General features: G+C 40.2%; 1 protein-coding gene across 15 annotated transcripts in view; it reads right to left on the reverse strand.

The window, feature by feature from the left end:
- SLC12A7 (solute carrier family 12 member 7) overlaps positions 1–22365 on the reverse strand; it is a 165523-nt gene that overhangs the window by 75747 nt on the left and 67411 nt on the right. For 9 of the 15 annotated variants that reach the window (XM_084850652.1, XM_084850656.1, XM_084850644.1 and 6 more), the window contains 3 exons: positions 4763–4857; positions 2112–2234; positions 433–579 (listed from right to left, as the gene is read on the reverse strand). In XM_084850652.1, coding sequence (XP_084706778.1) covers positions 433–579; positions 2112–2234; positions 4763–4777 — 285 coding nt within the window. In that variant the 5' untranslated portion in view covers positions 4778–4857. Of the gene's footprint in view, positions 1–432; positions 2235–4762; positions 4858–5820; positions 21613–22365 lie in introns of those variants that run through there. The other 6 variants (XM_084850646.1, XM_084850648.1, XM_084850649.1 and 3 more) reach the window with 5 other exon arrangements.

Here is a 22365-nt window from a genome sequence, read left to right on the forward strand (position 1 = left end):
TTATTACCTTATTGTCTCTTTAAGCCTTTCCTTGGCACAGTCCCTCCTTTCCATCAAAAGGCCACACAGACTAGTTCTATTTTAAACTGCAACTACATTTATGTTGAATTCTATTTTTGAATTGAGAGAAGGACTCATTTATGAAAATCCCTAGTCTAAAAAAGACTTGTTCTTTTGGTTCTAGAGATAAACAAAATGTAAAGTGACGGCCTTCCTCCAACCTACTTGATGTTGCTTTAGTATGTCAGTAACTCTTCCACTAAGTAATAATGGCTACAAAGGGATAGAAACTCTGTCTATCTTACTCATTTTGCTTGCTATAAATAGCTTTTCCCAGCTTCTTGAAATGAGTTATCAGGAGAGAGTGGAAAAATCACTAGAAGGCAGACTAGGATTTGGCTAAACATCAACGAATGCATAAATTGTACTTACACCAGCACAGCACATGAATACAATGATGAAAGATTCAAGAACTCCTGCTGTTCCCACAATCCATGTCAGTCGAAGGAACAGGATAACTCCTAAAATGTTCTGTAGACAGGGCAAGTACACACCAATGAACGTGCCCATCCGTGGAGCCTAGAAACCCAGACAAAACATAAGGGTCTGTTAGGACAATCCTTTCGGACCAGACTACCTGATTAGGCAAGACCACCTTATCTTAAAAGAAACTGTCCTCCTGCAAAAGCTGAACGTTCTTCAGACATGGAATGTGACCAGTAGCATTTAACTACACATACAGAAATATTCAGAAGCTCTTACAGGAGTTTTGATGCTGCTCACGTTGCAACTTCAGAAGCGAGCTGCGTAACTCCTAGGAAAGAAGCTTCCATTGCATAGCGAGACAGTGTCACATGGCTCTCCGTCTGTCACTCAGGCAGATCTGACCATGTTCAGACAGGATTTCATACATTTTGAGAGCTGATTACTTAATTGCTAATTCCTTTGATGGCTTGGATGTAGTTTGGTTTCTCCTCTGTTGCCACCACCGTGAGAGAATGCCACAGAATGCAAGGATCTATGGGCTAATAATTCCCTTTTAGTTTGCCCTGTTGCTATGGGTGGGGTATTATTTATCATCATCATCATCATCATCATCATCATCTCCATATTCCTTAGATAACTTTCTTCTAAAAGAAGACTCAAAAAGACTGACAACAGAATTAAAACATGCAAAATTTAAAACATCTGAAAAAAATTATCCACTAAAATGCAACTACTTTTAGGGAGCAACATTTTAAAGAACCTCTATAGCACCTGTGGTTCAAGTGCTCCTATCTCACAGGCCTGAGAACACAAAATTTATCAGAGATGTTATTAGGCATTTGCCCATGGCAAGCTGCAGCTACTCTCTGTAAGAGCAACTGTACCTGTTCCTTCCCCCTCTACTGCAACGTTTGCCCCTGGATTGAAGTGATGTTGCACTCCTACTGCAATTGCCTCTTCTGGCCTGTTAATACCCATGACCACTGTGTCACTCTTTATAGCCTGTGGAAATGAGGAAGATGGAGAGAGAATGGGGTCTGTATTTTGGCCTTTAAGCCACCTATTTTAGAAGAAAGCTTGCTTTCTTCATTGCTGATAACTAGCAACCTTTTAATTTTTCCTAATGAAGATCTTGCTATAACACACTGACCTAGGTCACACATAATGGCAGCAAGTCATGGGTCATTTTGAATATGCAACATCTGATTGGGCTGATTGGGGATTGCTACCTGATGTCCAAACCTGGAAAACATAGGTTAATCGTGAGTTAAACAACCCACAGTTAACAGTTAGTAGTTAGGTTAACTATGGGTTATTTAACCCCAAATTAACCTATAGCATCTGGGTTTGGATATCACGTGGCAACCCCCGATCGGAGGGTGAACATTGAAGAAGGCTGCAGAACATGCCTGGCGTGCACCGCAGCAAATCTCTGGTTAATGAACCCATGATCTGCCACTATTACGTGTGAATGGGCTCACTGTTACCAAGAGAAATAGGTCATATTTCATTGTATCATATTATCTATTTTGTATTGTTGACAGCCAGCTTTCCAGGGCAAAATCCATACTATTAAATTTCATACTGAAAATTATTAATTGCAAAAAAAGTTTTATCATTTGTACCTTGATTTCCTTACGTTTGCTATCTTCATCTTCTTCATGTTCTACCACTCCCTGAGTAACATTGGTATAGTTTGCTAGCTTATTAAGAAGAGATGATACCATGGGGTTGCTATCCATTTCTTCCTGTTTGGGTTTTGAAAAACTTGTTAATGAACACCAAGTCCCAGTAAATAAGAGCTCACATTAAAACAAACACAAAGGGCAGTATTTATTTAAGGTAAAATTTGCTGCAAAAATGTAGAGCGTTTTTCAAACACAGCACCCCTAGTGCTATTCCCCCCGCCCCTTTCCATCGTTGCCTTCTTGACAGGTTTTTTTAAAACCTGGAAAGAAAAATTACAGAAGCAGCAGTGGAAAAACACAGGGGGCTTAATGAGAATTTCAAGGATTTAAAAAAAAATATTATTGCAAAGCAAAAGTTGTAACACATCACGTTATTGACAGTCAGTACTAAAGCCCTAGGTCTATTTCTACTCGGATCTTTCTGTGCACTATCTGTATCACATCATGGATGCTAAATGATCAAATTCTAAACAACTGCTTTAAGTTTTAAAAAATTATTCTTATATGCTAGCCAGAACTGTGAAAGACCGAATTTTAAAAAAGGGAGGAAATTTTTTTGCAGGATTAGGTTGGATACTTCTTTCCCTTTCTTGGAGTCAAATGTGACTGCTAGCTCAGTTTTAAACTTCACACAAACAGAGCAAGCATTTCAAAAACCTCCTTTGAAAGATTATTTAACTTTTTCTTTGAAATGCGAAAGCTGCATTACAGCTGGCTGATGAGCCTTTCTCTAATACTCAAAAAACTTTCAGAAGAATATAGTGAGGAGTCTAAGTTGTAGCTAAGAACAAATTCTCTTGAAATTTTCCTTTAAAAGTTTTAACAAACCTTTAAGGTTACATCAACAAACTCAGTTAACAATCCATATCAGTTCCGTATCTTCTTGCCAAACTATAGATTTTCTCAATAGGATTAAGAGCAAAAGCTTGTGCTCGCAAACCTGTATCATCTCTGTTATCATATAGGCTGTTACAGGAGGAAGCAAAATCAGTTTTGCTTCCTCCTTTAGTAAACAGAGCACCATTGACAGTAGGGAAAATCTCAAGGCAGAACAACTGCCTCATCCAAAGCTCTCCCAAACTCATGCCAGCAAGGCAGAAAGGATGGAGGAGCACCATTTTCTTCCCTTCCTTCCTGTTGCATTTTTTAATGGTTTCCCTCCTATTGCAACCAATGGGAGAGAAATTGTGTATGCTAGCTACCTCCAGGGCTGGCATTCATCCCCCTCAACATGTTGGGTGCACGTATGAAGACTGGAACACTCCCAATTCACCTCTTTTTTTGCCTCTACCACTGTTGAAGCTCTGACATCAGGGGGCAAGCACTCCAGAGGTTTCTGTGGGGGCATCTGACATCAGATCTCCCTATGGCCTCTAGGATTCCCATACAGGGACCATAGGACTGCACTCTAAATAAGTGCCTTAGGGCACTATCCTATGCATGTTTAGACAGAAAAAAGTCCTACAATTCCCAGTATTCCCCAGCAAGCATGGCTGGCTGGGGATTGCTGGAAGCTGTAGGACTGCTCTCTGTCTAAACACATAGGATTGCAACTTTATATGCAAAAATATGGTTTCATCATGAATGAGAGAGTTCAGTTATCTAGCATGAAAAAATGCACCTGAGAAGTAGATTCTAGCCTATAAAACTAATACCACAAAATATGTCTTTAAAGGTGCTACAGGACATTGTTTTGGGGGAAGAACTGTCAATCTTCCTTCTCTGTTGTAGTAAAATGCATTGTACAGAGAATAAAAATAGGCCCATTCTTTCCCCACACTTTGTGCACTGTATCATAAAATATAAGTGTGGTAAAATATTTGAGCTCTTTATTATTTGAGCAAATTATACATTTGCAAGGGGGGAAAATCAGAATTAATTTTTTTAAAATCAGAAGCAATGGATTCAATCACACAGTAAAATGTAATTTTATGTGTTCTTCAACCTAAGTAAAGCTTGAGTTATTAATTCATAACTTTATTTGGTCTGATGAAACAAATTCTGTTTTAATAAATGCATATAATATCGCTTCCATATCATGGGGGGATTGCACTTCACAAGCATCTATAGAAAAATAATGTTTGGCTACCAAACCCAATTACAGTTTGTAAATGGACTTACACAATGGAACATACACAATAGGGTGTTCAGACAATTGCATCAATAAAAGAAGCCATTGTCCCTCCCTCTGCCCCTGCATGTGACTGTCATTTGTGTAATTCCTCACAATGCAGTTGGCCTGTCATCTGAACCCAATGTGCGGAGTGGCTTCATACCCACACTACAACCTCTACTGCAAGTAGTGGGCTGTAGGGTGGGTATGAAGCAATCCCCACTGCATCGCATTTGGAGGACACGCCAACCCATGCTGCCTCACAGGGAATTATGCAAATGATGGTCACACGTGTGGGGGTAGAGGGAGAAACTAGGAGAAACCATGATGTTTTACTGACATAATCATCCAAACCCATTCAATCGGTTTCAAGCAAACAGAGCAAGTACTACTTCTTCTGTAATTGTGTCTCAACATACAATTTCAAACGCAGTATTTATAACAGGAATTTGGGGAAATAAATTATTAAAATTACCTCAAAAAGAGCCATATTTTTCCCTTCATAGATGTTTCCTCTCTCCAAACCTGCATTATTGATAAATGGACTACTTTCCCTTGGAATCCCATCACCTACCATGGAACAACAAATAAAACCAAAGTTATAAGCAAATATATCAACAGAGTGTTTAACTGTACCTATAAATATACCAGTAAGGCTATTCATTTCATATTCCCATATGTGATAGATCTTCAGTAGTCTTAGCTTGATCATGCTACTAACTAAATGGAACTTACAGAATCTGTAGGGATTCATATACTTTACTTTCAAAACAAATGAGAGATATTAAAAAGTCGTATTAACTAACAAATTCTTCTATTTCTCCCCTTGTCCTTGAAGAACATTCAAATGTCATTGCCAGGCCTTCTGGTATAAAGGGAAGGAGTTGTGCAGATAAATCAAGAACTGCGCTCATGAGGGAAAAAAATCCTCATGGAAGGCTAAAGCCACCTCCACAGTTTTGGTTCCCACACTCAGCAGTTTGCTATTCCTCATTCTGCTGCCCAGTAACACTAAAGTACATGCACAGTCAGTTCACATGAGATTATGTCTGTACACTGTCCATTAAAAACAACTTGCAAAGGGACAATTCTGTGCTGCAAAGAACTCCACACAAACTTAAAGTAAACCGGCATGGAATTCTTCACGTGATATTTTGATGTGTCATGAACTTTTATGAAATGGCTCAGACAGAACATGGTATAGCTTTTGGAATCATACGCTTTCATTCTACTCTGTATTCAAACTCAAGATGCACAATTTTCCCTTGTACACTACAGAAACACTTCTAATTCCCAGGCACTTTTAATTCCAACTTAGATTTGCAGAAGATGCAAAAATACAGAAAAAAACATTATCTTCATTAGATGGTTATAATCCCACATAACAGTATTTATTATTCTGAAGAATAATCTTCAAAACAAATAACTAATCCACAGACATTTAATTATCTTCTCTGACTTTTTTCTGACGTATTAATAAATGATGTTGCCTCCTCCCCATAGTTAAATTCTTTCATCACCATAAATGCTTACCCTTTATTTATGAAAATAGTTATCCAAGTGAGAAGTTTGGAATGAATGCTAAGATACAGATGAGTTCTGAGTGAGCTGTGGGTGTGAGAACAATAAGTGGATCAGACAAGCCATCAAGAGTTAGTGATAGCCTGTGGGGTCCTGGTTTTGAACTGATGACTTGGCATTTGGCACAATCTACCTGTAAAACTTTTATACTCCCCTTTCCCCCAAACTCTGCCTCTCTAGTATTGGTGTATTAGGAAAGCTCTTCAAGACATGACTAGGTTTAGTCTGGTCAGTTGGAATACCCAGCAGGCTAGCAGATGATTATCAAAATGGGACTCAGTACAAGCATAGTACATACTATAAATAAGAACTGGATCTCTAGCAATTCTACCTCATCTCAACCAGCAGTATTTCAGAACATTCTATGTTCTGGATGAGTTTTAATACTTTTGTTGAAGGTTGGCAGATGGAAATTTTGGAGGTCTGACTTCACTTCCTTTCTGAATTGTAGGAAGCCTATTGCTTCTGTCTTTAATAACATAAGCAATAAAACCTGAAACTATTCTCTATGCTGCGTGAACATTACACTTGCCATAGAAAAAGAATGCATGATGGCAACAAGTTTTGCTAAGCACCCATATGTCCACAGAAACCACGGGGTATAGTATACCCATACGAATAATTCATTTCTAAAATGTGACATGCAAGTGCTCATGAGATACAGACCTGGTTCACACATAACAACAACTCATCAGTTAAACGATTATGCATGAGCAGGAGAGAGCAAATGCACTGCACCTCCCGTGCGTGCCTGAGACTTCCACTTTTTCTCCACAACCCACAATCAGTTCCTTCATAGGTTGGTGAGTGTGATGCCTGAACCCAGACAGATGGGTTGTTTAGCTCCTGAACAGTTAACCATGGTTTGGGTTAGATATTAATTTTGTAATTATAAATTTCAACCCAACAAAGCAAAACAAAACCACAAAAAAGAGAAAAATGTCAACATGATTGAATGTATCAATTTCAGTTAATACATATATATGAAAATACAGTTTTCTAAAAAATATAAGCGATTGTACATAAACTTCAACAAAGGCAGATGAAATTTCCATATATGTATCCATTTGTGAGTGGCGCCTATACACTACCTGTTCAAATGTTGAAAACATATTAAGTCCTTAATCATTGCATTATAGGAGATAAGGATTTATCAGTTAACCCATGGTTTGTTGTTGGATTAAATGCTGGGTTGTTCAGCCCCTAACCAACCCACTGAACTTGTGAACCAGTGTCTGGAGACTGTTTTGAGGTGGATGAATGTAAACGGCTTGAAACTTAATCCAGACAAGATGGAGGTACTGTGGATTGGGAAACCAACTACTCTGGATGGAGGTTTACAACCTTTCTTAGATGGAGTTGCACTCCCCATAAAAGACCAAGTGCGTAATCTGGGAGTCCTCCTGGACTTTGCACTAACTGGGAAGCCCAGAGGGCCGCAGTGTCCAGAAGTGTATTATACCAGCTTAGGCTGGAGAGGAAGGACCTTGCCTCAGTTACCGAGGACTACGGTAATGCACTGTAATGTGGCTGACTTTGAAGACTGCCCAGAAACTTCAGCTGATGCAGAATGTGGTCACCCAAGGGCGAGGCAATTAGATCATATAACATCTATACTGAGCTAGCTGCACCAGTTACTGGTGTGTTTCTAACCTCAATTTAAAGTGCTCGCTCTGGCCTTTAAAGACTTAAATGGTTTGAGACCAAATTACTTGAAGGACTGCCTTTGCCCATATCAGCCTGCCTGCACTTTATGATCAGCAAGAGAGATCCCTTCCTATTTTCCCATTTATGAGGGCAGTTAGGTGGGCAACCACATGAGAGAGGGCCTTTTCAGCAATGGTCTCTGGAATACATTGTCATTTGGGGCTCGCCAGGCCCCATCATTGCAAGCTTTTAGGAAGGCCTTGAAGACTTACTACTTTACTCTGGCCTTCCCCTGATTATGTTTTATCGGACTGGGTTGTAGCTGAAGTTGTGCGTTGTAGATTTTGTTTTATGCTGGTGTGTGGTAGTTTTTAGAATGTTTACTGCTGTTGCTGTTTTTATTATTTTTATTACTGCATCAGTTTTTATGTGAGTTTTACTACTGTATGCTGCCTTGGGAGGGCTCCTGCTCTGAAAGGTGGCCAAGAAATATTTAAATTAAATTAATCGGTCTGGGTTCGGATGTCACACTCAACAACCTACAGAGGAGCTGACAGTAGGTTGTTGAGTAAAAGCAAAAGTGGCAGGCTAACTGCAGGCAGAGCACTCACTCTCTCATCACTCATCCCTGATAGTTTACTTAACCCATGGACTGTTGTTACATCTGAACAGCCCCACATTCTTAGAAGTACTTCCCCTCCCTTGCAGTTCTAGATGATATGGGAAGGAGCACCTTGCTCAGAGACACATCACTAAGTTATTTGTTGTTATGCTCTGTGGTGCAGCTCTGGCCCTAGAAAGAGTCTACAGCCCTAGCTCAAATTAAGTTCAGCTGCTAACTCTAATATGAACAATGAGCCATTGCTTTGTTTCCTAGCACAAAGCAATGCCTAGCTTTAACCCCTAGAGTTCTGAAACCAAATGCCTTCTCGTGCCTTTGTCAAAATCAAACTAAAATTAAGATGCCTTTTAATTCTCACTGATATTGCAATACCAAGAGGGCTCACTCCAATCCCTTGTTGATTCTTACAATACCCAACTGTCTCAACATACATGTATTTTTCATACAAGTTCTGCTCACTCTGCATTCCACAAACCCAATTCCACAACTGGGAGATAGAATGCACAGTGAGATTTCATCTTGCTCCTTTTATCCCTTTTGTTATACTTTCAGTGTCACAAAACAAGAGGAGTCACAGCTGAATGAAACAACAACCTTTCAACCAGTTTTTCCTTCTGAAAATAGTACAGCTATTACAGAAAGAAAGCCATTAACATAAAAAGCAGCCTAGATTAACATTACTACACACATTTACAAACTGTAAAGCAATAACACACTTTAATAGATTAGATTTGCCCAGACACGTTAGATGAGTAACGCTTCAAAACATCAACATCCCAATGAAGATTAAACAACATAATCAAGCTATGTATTAAAGTTTTGAAAACAGGCAAGACAAATCCTGTATCCATTTTGCAGTGGTTATAGCAGATAAGCCAGTTGCTGACTAACAGAATGCATTCAGAATAATGACTGCATTTCATGCCAGGAAGACACTGCATTTCTGTTTAGATTTACTAGCTGAAGCAGGTATCATTAACAATAATGTATACAGCCATATTTGGCAATTTACCAATTACAGTCAGGGCCAGAAATATTGGAACAAGGATAACTGTTTTGGCAGTTGGCCTCTGTACACCATCACACTGAAGTTGAAAGGAAACACACCCAGATGGGAGCGAAGTCAGGACTTTCAGCTGTAATTCAAGGGTGTGACAAAAGTGGGGCACTAACCATTCAGGAAGTACAGCCAGTGGCATTCACCCCCCCCATCGTTGGTGGCTCATAAGTAATGGAATGAATGGCTGACAAGCAGCTGCATGGCCAGGTGTGGCCTGTTTCCTGGGAACCCCATGACCAATCAAGCAGATAAAAGGCCTGGAGGTGGTTCTAAGGGTTACATTTGCATTTGGTAGCTATTGACTGGAACTCCCAATATGAGGTCCAAAGAGGTGTCCATGCGAGTGAAGGAGGCCATCATTAGGCTGAGGAAACAAACGAAACCCATCAGAGAGATAGCAAAAACAGTGCGAGTGGCCAACACAACAGTTTAGAACATCCTGAAAAAGAAGGAATTAACTGGCAAGATCAGCAACAGCAAAGGCCTGGAAGACCACAGAAGACAACTAGTGGATGACCGCAGAATGCTGCTCATGGTGAAGAGCAACATCTTTCACAACATCTGGCCAGGTTCAGAACGCTCTTGCGGAGGTAGGCATGTCATTGTCAACATCTACAGTCAAGAGACGGCTTTATGAATGTAAATACAGAGGCTTCACAACAAGGTGCAAACCACTGGTAACGCTCAAGAACAGACAGGCCAGATTAGCCTTTGCCAGCAAACACCTAAAAAAGCCTGCCCAGTTCTGGAATAAGATTATTTGGACTGATGAAACCAAGATTAACTTGTACCAGAATAAGTACAAGCCTTAAACAGTTTGGGACCAAGTTACTTGAGGGACCACCTTCACCCATATCAGCCTGCCCGCACTTTAAGATCAGAAAGAGAGGCCCTTCTCATTTGCTCACCCAGGAGAGCAGTTAGGTTGGTGACCACACATGTGAGGGCCTTCTCTGCAGTGGCCCATACCTCTGGAACAAATTGCCATCGGAGGTCCGCCATGCTCCATCATTACAGGCTTTTAAGAAGACCTTGAAAATGTATTATTTTACCATGGCCATCTCTTGATATGACTGCTGTTGCTGCTGTTTTTGCTGTTGTTGGTTTTATCGTTGACTTCTATTGTTACTTTTATCACTATTTTATTGTGTTTATGTTTTTATCGCTTTTAATGTTTTAACTGTTTTAATGTATTTTATTGCAGTGAGCTGCCTTGGGAGGGCTTCTGCCCTGAAAGGAGGCCAAGGATTTTTAAATAAATAAATAAAATCCTCTCTCTGAATTCGCACTTTTCTGCACTCCCCCTTTTCTGGACTCTTAGTTTTCTCCCTCCTTCCCGGCTTCTCATTTCTCTCACCTTCCCACTCCCACTTTCTCCAACCCTTGCTTGGGAGTCCCCACCCCCCTCTGCTGCCTACCTCTGCTCACCAAAGCAGCAACGGAGCCCTAACTAGGAACCAGGAAATCATCAAGAAAGGAAGGGAAGTGGAAGTCTCCTGATCTCCTGACTTTCTACTTCCTGGTCAGGCCTTCGTAGCTGCTGAGATGAGATAGGGAAGGGGGTTGAGGAAGACACATGCAGGGAGGGGGGAAAGGTGAGGAAGGCACAAGGCAGGGAGAGGTGAGGAAGGTGCATGCAGGGCAGTGAGGAAGCAAGTCTGTTGGGCATAGTCAGGGGTCTTGGTAGACACCTGTGCGCCTCCGGGCACCACTTTGCTGACCCCAGCTTTACACTAAACTTGTGATTATAAAGAGGATATGGTATGTGTTTAACAGAGCACTACATAATACCCTAACCAGAGCATGCCACTTTTATTACAGTGGATAGACATCTTGAACACAAACTAAAAAAACATACTGTAGTCTTGACATCTAACACTTTGCAGCAATCTTTACCACTTATTACAGTTCCATGGATCTGACATTTGAAAGTCAAAGATGATATTGTGTTTAGGCATGAAAAGCAAAAATAAAACAGATTATGGTTCTGTAACCATGTGGGCTCTCTGAAAACAAAGGAGGGTTTAGGCCAGACTTCTGAACTGGATTACTATGCTCTGGCTTGCCTACAAGGAGTCATAGTTTCAGGCTCAGATTCAGGGCAAATGAGCAAACAAACAAAATTAACTTCTAAGTTATGCATTACTTGTCTTTACTGTTTGGGAACCATAGAGATCTCATGCAGCAGACAAAACTTTCATTTGTATTAATTGAAGCAAAAATTACTTTGAAAACATTGTATTGTGCTCCCCATCCAGGACTCAATTTGTGCACCAATTTACATACAGAGTTCCAGTGCATTTCTTTTCAATGGGAGGGCCAGCTCTTTGTGAAAAAAGCCTACCAAAGTGAAGTTGAAAGGCGATTCAGTTGTGGAGTCTTTCAACCTCAGTTAAAGGAATTCCTGGCTGTATGTATGCTTTTGTTTTCAGACAAGCAGTCTATCTTTCTTTCAAAAGTGCAAAGAGGTGGCACCCACAACATTTCAGTGTCTGCATTCACATGTTAAGCTAAAGCACAGTCAGTTGCTAAACAAGCCAACAAGAGTTATGAAGCTGGCTTGTTTAACCAGTCACCGTTTGTTGTAAACCACAACCTCTAGTTCATACATTACCTAAGCACTGATACTTTGAAAGTGAAACAAACTTGGCAGAAGCCCTCCTCCTAGCCACATGAGGAGGAGGAGTGTATGAATCCGAAACTTCACTCAGGCTCGTGGCGGCTCATCCACATAGCACTAAATCATAATTTAAATGCAGCTAACATGTTTTCCAATGTACACTATCCATGTTATGAAAAATCTTCAGCTTAGTTCTACTAATTTTCTTAAACCAGCTTGAGGCTATTGATATTAACATGCTTGGGGTTGCTTGATTGAAAAGCTCAATGGTTAAAAAAAATCTTCCATACAGAATTAACGTTTACTTGGATAAAATGAATTGGAACTGAAGTTAAATAAAGAAATTGCAGGCTTTAAATTATTTTTAATATGACATAAACCCATAACATTCTGACTGTTGCGTGAAATTAGTTGGGAGCAAGAAGAAACAAGGCTTATCTAGTATATCAGGTTATCTACAGAACAAATAGTTTCAGACGTCACCAAACACCCCCCCCCCAAGCCACATACTATAGGAGAAGGGGGGTGAGGATCATTAGTCAAATCTGAGCTCTAGAGAAAGAAAAAAACAACTCTGACCCCAAGTAAGGAGATGCTTTCCACTTCCCCTTCCACACTGCCCTCTCCCTTCAATATCTCCATTCTTTCCTTTCCATCCCACCCTCACTGCCTTCTCCTTTCCATACCTCACCTCTTTCATTTTTTTCTTTCATGTCCTGTCTCTTGTCTTCCCACCCCTATACCACCAGTCTTCATATGCATCTCAATCTTCCGGCTGTCAAGTAATCCACATACCTCTGCTAATCTTATATTTTCTTTATATATTTATGCAATCTAGCTATCTAGTGGAAAAGAGGAAGAACAAACATTTAGGCAGCAAAATTACCAACTAAATATTTAAGCAACAAGAGGTGGGTACAAGGTTACACACCTGATGTGAACACAGGAGCAGGAGGAAGCAGCTAGGGATATGTGAGGAATAGGTTTTGGACTGTCAAGTATATACAAGATTGAGGAAACATATGAACACTGTCTGTCTCTGTTTGGGCATATTAGGCTTGACACACTTTAAACCCAGCACATCTTAATAAAAAGGTTTTATTGGGAACACCATGCCACCTTCACTCTCTCGCCACACCCAATATTGTCACCCCTACCCAACACTGGCAAAAAAAATATTCACATTGATGGTAAGTGCCTAGAACTGCTGTTTTGGGTCTCAGTATGATGCCATATAAACCAAGTATCATAACATTAGAGTCAATCAGTGACATGGGCACAGATGCTGAGGGAGCAGTGGTGCCAATGAAGGAGGCACTGGGTCTGAGCACCACTACTGAACCAGCGACCCTCAAGGCCAAGTTGCCAGAAACATGCAGAACCATGATGCCAGAGACTGCCAGGCCTGAGACCCCTTATCCCAGACCACAGACTGCAATCCCCAGGCCTAGGCAGGAGTCAGCATGCTCACTTCCAAGGGCCTCACACTCCATGGAGCCAATGTGCCAATGCAGGCAGCACTCCTAGCAAGAGTTCTTGGGAAGATGAAGGAGTACTAGATTTCAGACCAGAAGACTACCCTTTTAAAGCCTTCCATTTTTCATTGCGGGGGTGAAACCTGAGAGAAGGCTCTGGATGTCAAGGAATAAAAGGCTTCAGTCTTATCTCAAACACTGTTAAAGCATGTTTCTTACTAGGAGCTCTCCTTGGTGCTGCAATGTCTGGCCTGCCTTACCGCTCTTTCCCCATGGGACTAGAACACGACATCAAACTGCACACACTAAGGCATTTCAAAGACTGCAAGTATTGGGGGGGCAAGGGGAAGAATGGAACACATGAGGAGAAGCTAAAGCCAACAGACACAGGAATCAAAGAAAGGGGAATGGAAAGAGAAAGGGACCATCCCCTCCCCCCAACCACATCTGCCTGCGAAATATCATAGGCATGTAGCCAAGAAATGTAGACTTGTCTACAACAATTATGCGTTGTTGAATAAAATGGAAACAGTCCTCTATAAAAGGGTCTTCAGTGCCTTGATCTAAACCAAATGAGTGGTGAGTTTAATTACTCATTTTAGTTTTTATTTAAATTCCAACTCCTAAGAAATTAGAATTCTCATAAAGGACAGAGCAAGTGAAATTATATGTTGGTCATGTTTGGGATCCAATGATATTTCTTGAGGCATAGGTATCTATTTATATTTATTTATTTATTGCATTTATACCCCGCCTTTCTCCCTCTCGCAAGGAACTCAAGGCGGCTTACATTATCCTCCTCCTCACCGTTGTATCCTCACAACAACAACCCTGTGAGGTAGGTTGGGCTGAGAGTCTGTGACTGGCCCAAAGTCACCCAGTGAGCTTCCATGGCCAAGTGGGGACTAGAACCCGGATCTCCCAGCTCCCAGTCCGTCACTCTAGGCACTTAAATGTCTGCAATCATATTTTTCCCAAAGACGTTCACTCAAAACAGTTCAAACCACTTTAATTTACCTCTTACCAAAAAGAGTGACTTAAAACCCAAGGAATGCTTATTTATGTTAATACTGTAAGCTGTCCTGGGAGGGCTTCTGCCCTGAAAGACAGCCAAGAAATGTTTTAAATAAATAAATAAATTTATATGAAAATTTCTAACTTCTGAAATTCAACATGATGTGAATTACTGAATGTGAATTAATAGCTAAGTTTTACATAGGAGACGCCTACCATCCCAAAGGATCGAAAGCTGGATCCAAAGAATGAGCAGGTATGGCTAAGGAAAGAGCAGTTCACGCAGCAGCCAGCTTGCTTGATGTTTTGTTATTCCAATTCCCAATGAAGAAAAGACAAGACACAATTTACTTTAAAAAATATTGGTTTCTTTGCAGACTGAAGTGCTGTAGAATATATGAATCTCTTCGACCTATGCACGCTTCTTCTATGGATCCTTGTTTAGGTGAAAAACCATCCCAAAACACATAAGACAGAGAACATGAGAGAGGACATGACGGCACTGCACTGAATCATCTATCATGTAAAAAGTATGGCAGATACAGTTGATGGAAGGGGTTATTGCTAAACCATGGAGTTGTTGTAACCTTTCTGTCCCACTATCCACTGCTTTCATCCAGTTGTGCTACCATTATGCAAACTCATCCCTCTCCTCAGCCGCTTGCACTGCCCCCTAAAAACCTGATGGCTGTGAAATGAGTCAAAACACAGTCATCAATGCTGACATCACTATATGTGGCAACATATCACCAACAATGCAGATGCTAAATACAAATTTTCATGAATTCAGTTGGGCAAAATGGATTGGGGAGGAAGAGTTGGCTAATTCAAATGGCTAGGAACAATTACCTTTTGCAAAAGGATTTTAGACAAGTGCAATCCTTTCCCAGTTTCCTGATCTATTGGCACCTGGACTAAATGTAACAAAAACATAAAAAGAGCATGGCCATTCTGTTGACCTCTGGCTCTAACCAGTCTTATCCTTATTAGCCTATCAAATCTTATTTAAAAAATCCTCAGCATTACACATTCTCAGAAAAGGAAGGACTATTCCTCATTAGCCCATTTGTATTAGAGCTGCAAGATATAGCATATCTCATATTCAAAACACAGCACTTTTATGTGCAAAAGGAAACTTCACCGGAAACTGGATTTCTACACAAAACTAAAGACTCAATGCCTTTATTAGCAATAAAACAGTTTAGCAGTCAACAAGCAAAAACAACTCTTAATATCTTGCCTTCTGAAGTATCTTTCTCAAAAAGACTAGAAAAGCTCAGAGGAAATGGTAAAACAACTTTAGTGGAATTTAAAGCGCACTTAAGGATGTGCTTGACTATAATTAAGTCAAGTAATGTCAATGTCTGTAAATATGAAATTATGAGCTTCCGTTAGGTATTCTGCTGTAACAGTAATACAAAAGTGCATGCAAAAGAAGATTTGAGATCTCATGAGCTTGATCAGAGTTGCATATAGCCCATTCTCATACTAGTCACAGGTTTTATTTTTATAGATAAAAGTTATATAGTATTACTGATTGACATGGTACTTATATCTTAGCAAAAAGTTGGCTTCCACATAAGATGTTCAGATTTATAAATGAGTTTTCCACTTCCTTGTCAACTCTACTATCTTTTTAATCTGCTATTATATTCTTATTCTTGTATCGTATATTTTATTGTAAGTCACCTTGGAATATTTTGTGAATGCAGGGTATAAAATATTCTAAAATAAGTAAGTGCCTGAACTCTACTCTTTCCCTTACTGCTTCTCCAACTCCATGTTAGTGCTGATTAGTTCTCCCCAAACCTAACATCCTCATCTAACCAATGATGGATGACTTGTAAGAGCCAACAAACTTTTAACCGTCAAAATGTATAGGTTGTTATTCCAGTTCTGTTATCCTGAAATAAACACTCCTATCAACATGAACAAGGAACACTTACACAGTCAGTTGCTGACTCTTCCAACTCACTTGAACTTCTAATATATAGATAAAATCAAAGTTGGAATTCAGAGGATGTTGTCCCAAGATAATTGAGTTTATAAGTACCCTGACCCCGACTGAGTCCAGATAAAAATCAATGGGACCACTGACATACTGAAAAGTTGCAGGATAGAGGCCCTGCCTAGGAAAATAGATGTGGTATTGCTTCAGCTGAGAGAAATACGACATATTTTGCAATGTACACAAAATATCTGTGACCATTATTTTGTTATTGACTTATTGTGAAATCCTATGCATCACTAGGCAGATTAAACCTAGTGTTTAAGGGAGACTGTACAAACTTCACAGAAGATTGCAAAAAATTCTCAACTGATCAAAGTAATTTGGTTTGAAGGGTGGGATCTTATTAAACCAACAAGCCTTTGTCACATCAATAAACTACAATGCAAGAAGCTGCAGGGATAGATGCTCCCATGTCTCAGCACATATACATCACACAGCAAATTGTGTGAAAAGGAAAAGAACAGTGATCCTTCTCTTCAAGTAATTTTCCACACTGGCAAGGGACTGTCCCTTCATTACAAGAACTGCCATGGCTGGTTTGAAATGTGTTGACAGTGATGGATCTCAACAGAGGAGATATTTTAAAATCCTAAATTAAACTGGACAGTCTGGTTTGGAAATATATTATTTTATATCCTGCCTCATCTTACAATAAAAAGTGAAGATTGAGATGGGTGATCACCCAGCTTGGGAGATAGGTCGGAAGGGGCAAAGCCCTCAATTATCTACATTCCATTCCCTTGCCATTAATTTACCTTCTCCCTCTGCCATACCTACCCCATCCCACCATTTGTATTGGTTGTCCCAGGGTTAAAAGCCTCCATCCTCAATGCCCTGCATATTCCTGCCTGCCATTCCATCCTGTATTGGAATCCTGTATTTGACATGCCACTCCATCCTTACTGCCTTGCATATTCCTGCCTGCCTAACTTTCTATCCAGATCACATCCATCTCCATGCCACTTCAGAGGCTAAATCCCACCCAGACAAAACTGTACATGAACACCATCAGAAGCAACACTGTCACCTCTTTGAGGTCGAATACAGGATTCCAAACCTGCTGGAGGTCAATCACTCCACCTAGCTTTCATGTCACCAACAGAGTGGGCTAGATGATACTAGAAGGTGCAGGATATGGGGAAAAGGACATGTGATCCATGCTTCCTCATCCAACACAGTATATAGTGTTGCTGCTATCTCAAGAAAAAGAGAAGCCCATATGGAAGATGGTTCTGCGGGGTTGTCCAAGTTCTAGGAAATCAGCAGTATGCCTTGTACTGCCTGAGCTTCTTTGCAAACTTCAGTGCTCTCAAGTGTCATCTCTCAGTGAACACCCAGGGTGCATCCCCTGGTCTTCTTCATGGCCCAGCCAAGAAGAGCAACATTAGGCAAAGCACTAGCCCAGGCATTAGGGGAGGGGACAGTTTACATGGAAGCTACTTGTCCATTAATCTGTTAACAGTTTGTCAGGTGGTGAGGGGAGGGGTTATTCCAGATATTTTGATTTAAGATTTGCAGGGTTGCTTTTGGGAATATAATTGTAAGTTTAATTGTGAACACCACAAGATCTCTGGGGTTTATTATATCCAAACAACATCTTACATAGTTTATGAACTCTTCCAGCATGACCTTTGAATTTCTTAATAACAAAGTTGAACTATCCACTTTAGAAGCCATTATAATCTTATATAGTGGTGCTCCTTGAAGTATGAAGAAGCACTTTAATTGACTGGCTGCTTGCCAGCTCTCCCAAGGAAAGCCAAAAATTGCCAGAGACTGCTATATTTGGCATATTATTGAATGATCAGCAGCAAGAGACTTTTAATGGTGCTTGTATACCTTTTCTAATAAGAACACAGGAAACATGTCTAAATAAATTTAAGCAATTCAAATATAATTTAAAAGTGAACAGTAATGCAGTTCCATTTTTAAAATAATGTATAACTAATAATTTAGTTATTTGTGTATTTTTAAGTTGGGAATTCAGTAAATCTTGGGTTAATAATCCTCCATATTGGTGGGTTACAACCTGAAACATAACTGCATGGAGGCTGTTACATGAAGTTCTTGTGAAGCAACTCCCATTGCAGTTGTCACCATTTTTACTGTGCCACAACACACCCTTATAGCTTAAATCAGCATCCTCAAACTATTTGGTGTGAGATGGGCTTAAATGAGTCTTTGAAAAATTAAGCCATCATGTTGGCTGCATCCACCAGTTGATGCCTGGAGTGGGGAAGGGACAATGTGATCACTGATTCCATCAGTGTGAGTCCTTGTGCAGCACTGATTCCGTACCCCCACCCATAGATGGGCAGCAGCATAGTTTCAAAGAGGTGATTTCCAGGTATTTCTGAAAATCTCAGAAGCATCGTCACTGCTCATAAAGTATAGCCCCATCCCAGAGCCCTGGTTAGGTAAGGTGGAGGGTAGGATGTCTGGAGACAATATAAACTGGTCTATCCTGTCGCTGGCGAGAAGATGCCTGTCCATTGGTCTAGGAACTGATCGCTTTTTACTTTGATAACAAGTCCATAAGTACTTATAATATATTTTTAAAATTTTTATTCTTAATAGTAACTGTTAATTAAGATAATGCCGTAATAATGAGTATTAGGAGCTTTTCTGTGTGGCTTTTAGAATGGAACCTAACTTATGCCAATATTCAAATCACCACAATGTCACATTCACAGAACATGGCTTCTCATCTCAACTTCGACAGCTTATAAGACCCATTCTCTTTATCATGTGGGCTCTCCAGATCAGTGCAGAAGCAGAGCAGATGAACCTGAACTTAACAAACCAGTGCTTGGGTCAGTTAAATTACCAGAGTTAACCCTGTAACTAATAACTATTTTGTAAACCTCATTTCAAACTGATAACCATAGATTTCATGAAATCCAAACTTTGACCAATCAATATGGACAGAATTCTAGCACTGCAAAAAATGCAGTACAAATAATCTCTTCAAATATTACATTGCCCAAGTCATACTTGTGCATTAAACCCTCTCTGCCAGAGTTATACCACATAAATATCTAGAAGAGCTTTCACAGAGCAGTAAACACTCCACAACATACACACAGGGCATTAATCTCTAGTTTTACTACTACTATAAAGGCTACTTTGAGTCTCTTTACTACTGTTCTCTGTCTCACAAGGGGTCTGCATGCTCTAAATAGTGCTAGAGTCAGAACCAAGTTACTATCAGAATTCCTATTTTCAAACATGATCTTTGCCCCTGTGGCCATGGTGCACCTTCAAAACTGTCTGGCACGAGGCTGCTCTAACTGCATCTCCATAACTCTGCCTGCAATACATCCTGACACTGTTACAAACTGAAGACCTCTGGGGAAACAAGATGATGCCTTACTTTTTCTACACCCCCACCCCCAGGCCAGATTTGCTCAACTTTTAGCCTGATGAAGGGTTCTGGAGAACTCAACAGCTAGCTCATAACTTTGTGACATTTTGGTTGCTCTAACAGAGGTATTACCATACTGTAGGTTTTACTTTTAATATTCCAAAGGGATGAACAATAATAAGAATAGATATCATATGACCTTGCAAATCTGAGGTCAGAAAGTAAAGTACTATTTTGGAGCTTTGCCAGTTTTCAGAGAATAAAAAGCCTGTCTTGATGTGCTTCAGATTCTATAGGCTTTACAGCTTAACTGCAGTTGAAAACAAAGTTTTCAGTTTTGATTACCTACATTATATGCAGCTACTATTATGTGTTATGTCAGGAACAACTTCTCTAACAAGCTTAAGTTTTTCCGTATTTTTTACATTTCAGTCTCGTCAAACCTAACCACAAGCCTCAAATAGAAACATTTTGTTTTTTAAATTCTCTTTGAATTCCCTTCATTTAATAAATAAAAAAGTAAAACTGAAATTGATTTTGCAAGCTTTATCCAAGTTAAGCAGTAAAGACTGCCTAACAAACATTTCAACAAAATTTTACAAAAAAGATGTAGATAGCTATGCTGGTCTTCTAGTGGGGGAAAACCAAGAGTAGGGTAATACCATTATTAAGACCACCAAAATATTGAGCAAATTTTCAAGTTCTTGCAAAACTCTTATACAAGCTGGATATTAAACAGAACAGAGGTAAGGGAAACTAGGCATGATGTTTGAGCCCAAGAGTCTGCAGTTTGGCATTTAATTTCTGAGCAACAATTTCCCTCCACAATCTTTATTTGCCTTTCATGACCAGTCCCAAACAAAGTACAATGAAGATAAAAACACAGGAAAATAAAGGCCTGCTGAGGCACACTATTTAAAGAAATGGAGCGCAAATATTTTGATCACCGTGTAATCTACACTTAAATAAAAATCGCAGTGTTCTTAACCTTCAACTTTCAGAAAAACAGAAATCCCTTTCATGTAGGAAGTTTCAACATATATTTATTTATGTAAAATATTTCTTGGCTGCCTTTCAAATCAGAAGCCCTCCCAAGACAGCTTACAACACTAAAACACATAACCATTAGATATTACAACTGATAAAACAAATACAATAAAAACAGCAATAAAAACCACCACTAAAAACAGCAACAACAGCAATCATATCAGGAGAAGGCCAAGGTAAAATAACATATTTTCAAAGGCTTCTTAAAAGCCTGCAATGATGGAGCATGGTAGACCCCCGATGGCAACTTATTCCAAAGGTGTGGGGCCATGACAGAGAAGGTCCTGTCATGTGTAGTCACCCACCTAACTGCCCTCACAGATAGGAAGATGAGAAGAGAGTCTCTTGCTGATCTTAAAAGTGTGGACAGCCTGATATGGGAGAAGGTGGTCCTTCAAGTAACTTGGTCCCAAACTATTTAAGGCTTTAAAGGTCAAAAAGAGCACAAAAATACCTCCTTGGGATATGTAGATGGAAACAGGCCAGAGCCAAGTATCATGCACATACTGATGACACTTCAGCCCAAACCTCCTGATGGGAGGTTTGGGCTGAAACCCAAGTGGTTTCATGTAGATGTTAAAAGGCATGGGGGACACAGGATGAAACCTTGAAGCACCCTACAGGCTAACAGCCATAGGGTGGAACAAAAGTCCCTCAGCACTACCTTCTGAAACGGGTCCTCCAGGAAGGACTGGAACCACTTTTAAACCATGCCTCCCAAGCCCAATTCAGATAAAGGATCCAGAAGGATACCATGGTTGGTGAAGTGGTAAGGCACAGACTATATATAATCAGAATCACATCTTTAAAAGCTTATCTGCTCTGTTAACATGAAAAACAAAGAGTAAGCAGTACACAGGTAGGTAGGTAGGTAGGTAGGTAGGTAGGTGGGTGGGTGGGTGGGTGGGTGGGTGGGTGGGTGTGAGGCTGCTGCAGCTGCTGCTGCTGCTAAATCCTTCTCCTGCTCAAAGGCTTTGTATCCTCTCCCTCCAGGGTTTGTCTCAATGGGGCTCACCTGGTATGAAAGCCAAGCTGAGAAAAATCACCAAGAAGGGCAGACATCTGATAGTGGGGAATTGTGGGCAGGTGAGGAAAGGCGGGGCAGGTCTGCCATTATTGTATATATTTTGGGCCTGAGGCTAGAAATGCCAGTTCAAGATTGTGGGAACTCCCAGATAACTAGTCATGAAGTTCTCATGCCTATGCACTGCTCCTCTATAGCTCTTCTGTCTGAGCAAAATTTATTTTTAAAAGGACTGAAATTCTGGTCTGGCTTTATTGCAGTGCTTTTTCTTACCAGACTTGTCAGTGCAGACTGCTACTTACTCTGATCCCCTAGTCTCACTATTTTATTAACCCAGATCTTACCTGTAACTTAGCTCCCATCACTAGACTATAACCTCACTGAGTGCACCCCGATGCTAATCACGCCTCAACTTCTGTTTCATAGCTAGATATACAGTATATAAAAGCATGGAATAAATCAGTCACTCGAGGCTCATGAATCTCATTACCAATGAGATCTGAAAACCTCACTTCACAATCAGTTAAAAAGAAAAGTCATTTGTGCAACTATTTCTTCAGCTTCCATGAAATTAGAATCTCCCTTAATACATGGCATTGACTTCTGGCTTTCC

This window comes from Heloderma suspectum, chromosome 4, assembly GCF_057233095.1.
Source record: "Heloderma suspectum isolate Gila_16-S chromosome 4, 16-S_ref, whole genome shotgun sequence".
NCBI classification, from domain to species: Eukaryota; Metazoa; Chordata; class Lepidosauria; order Squamata; family Helodermatidae; genus Heloderma; species Heloderma suspectum.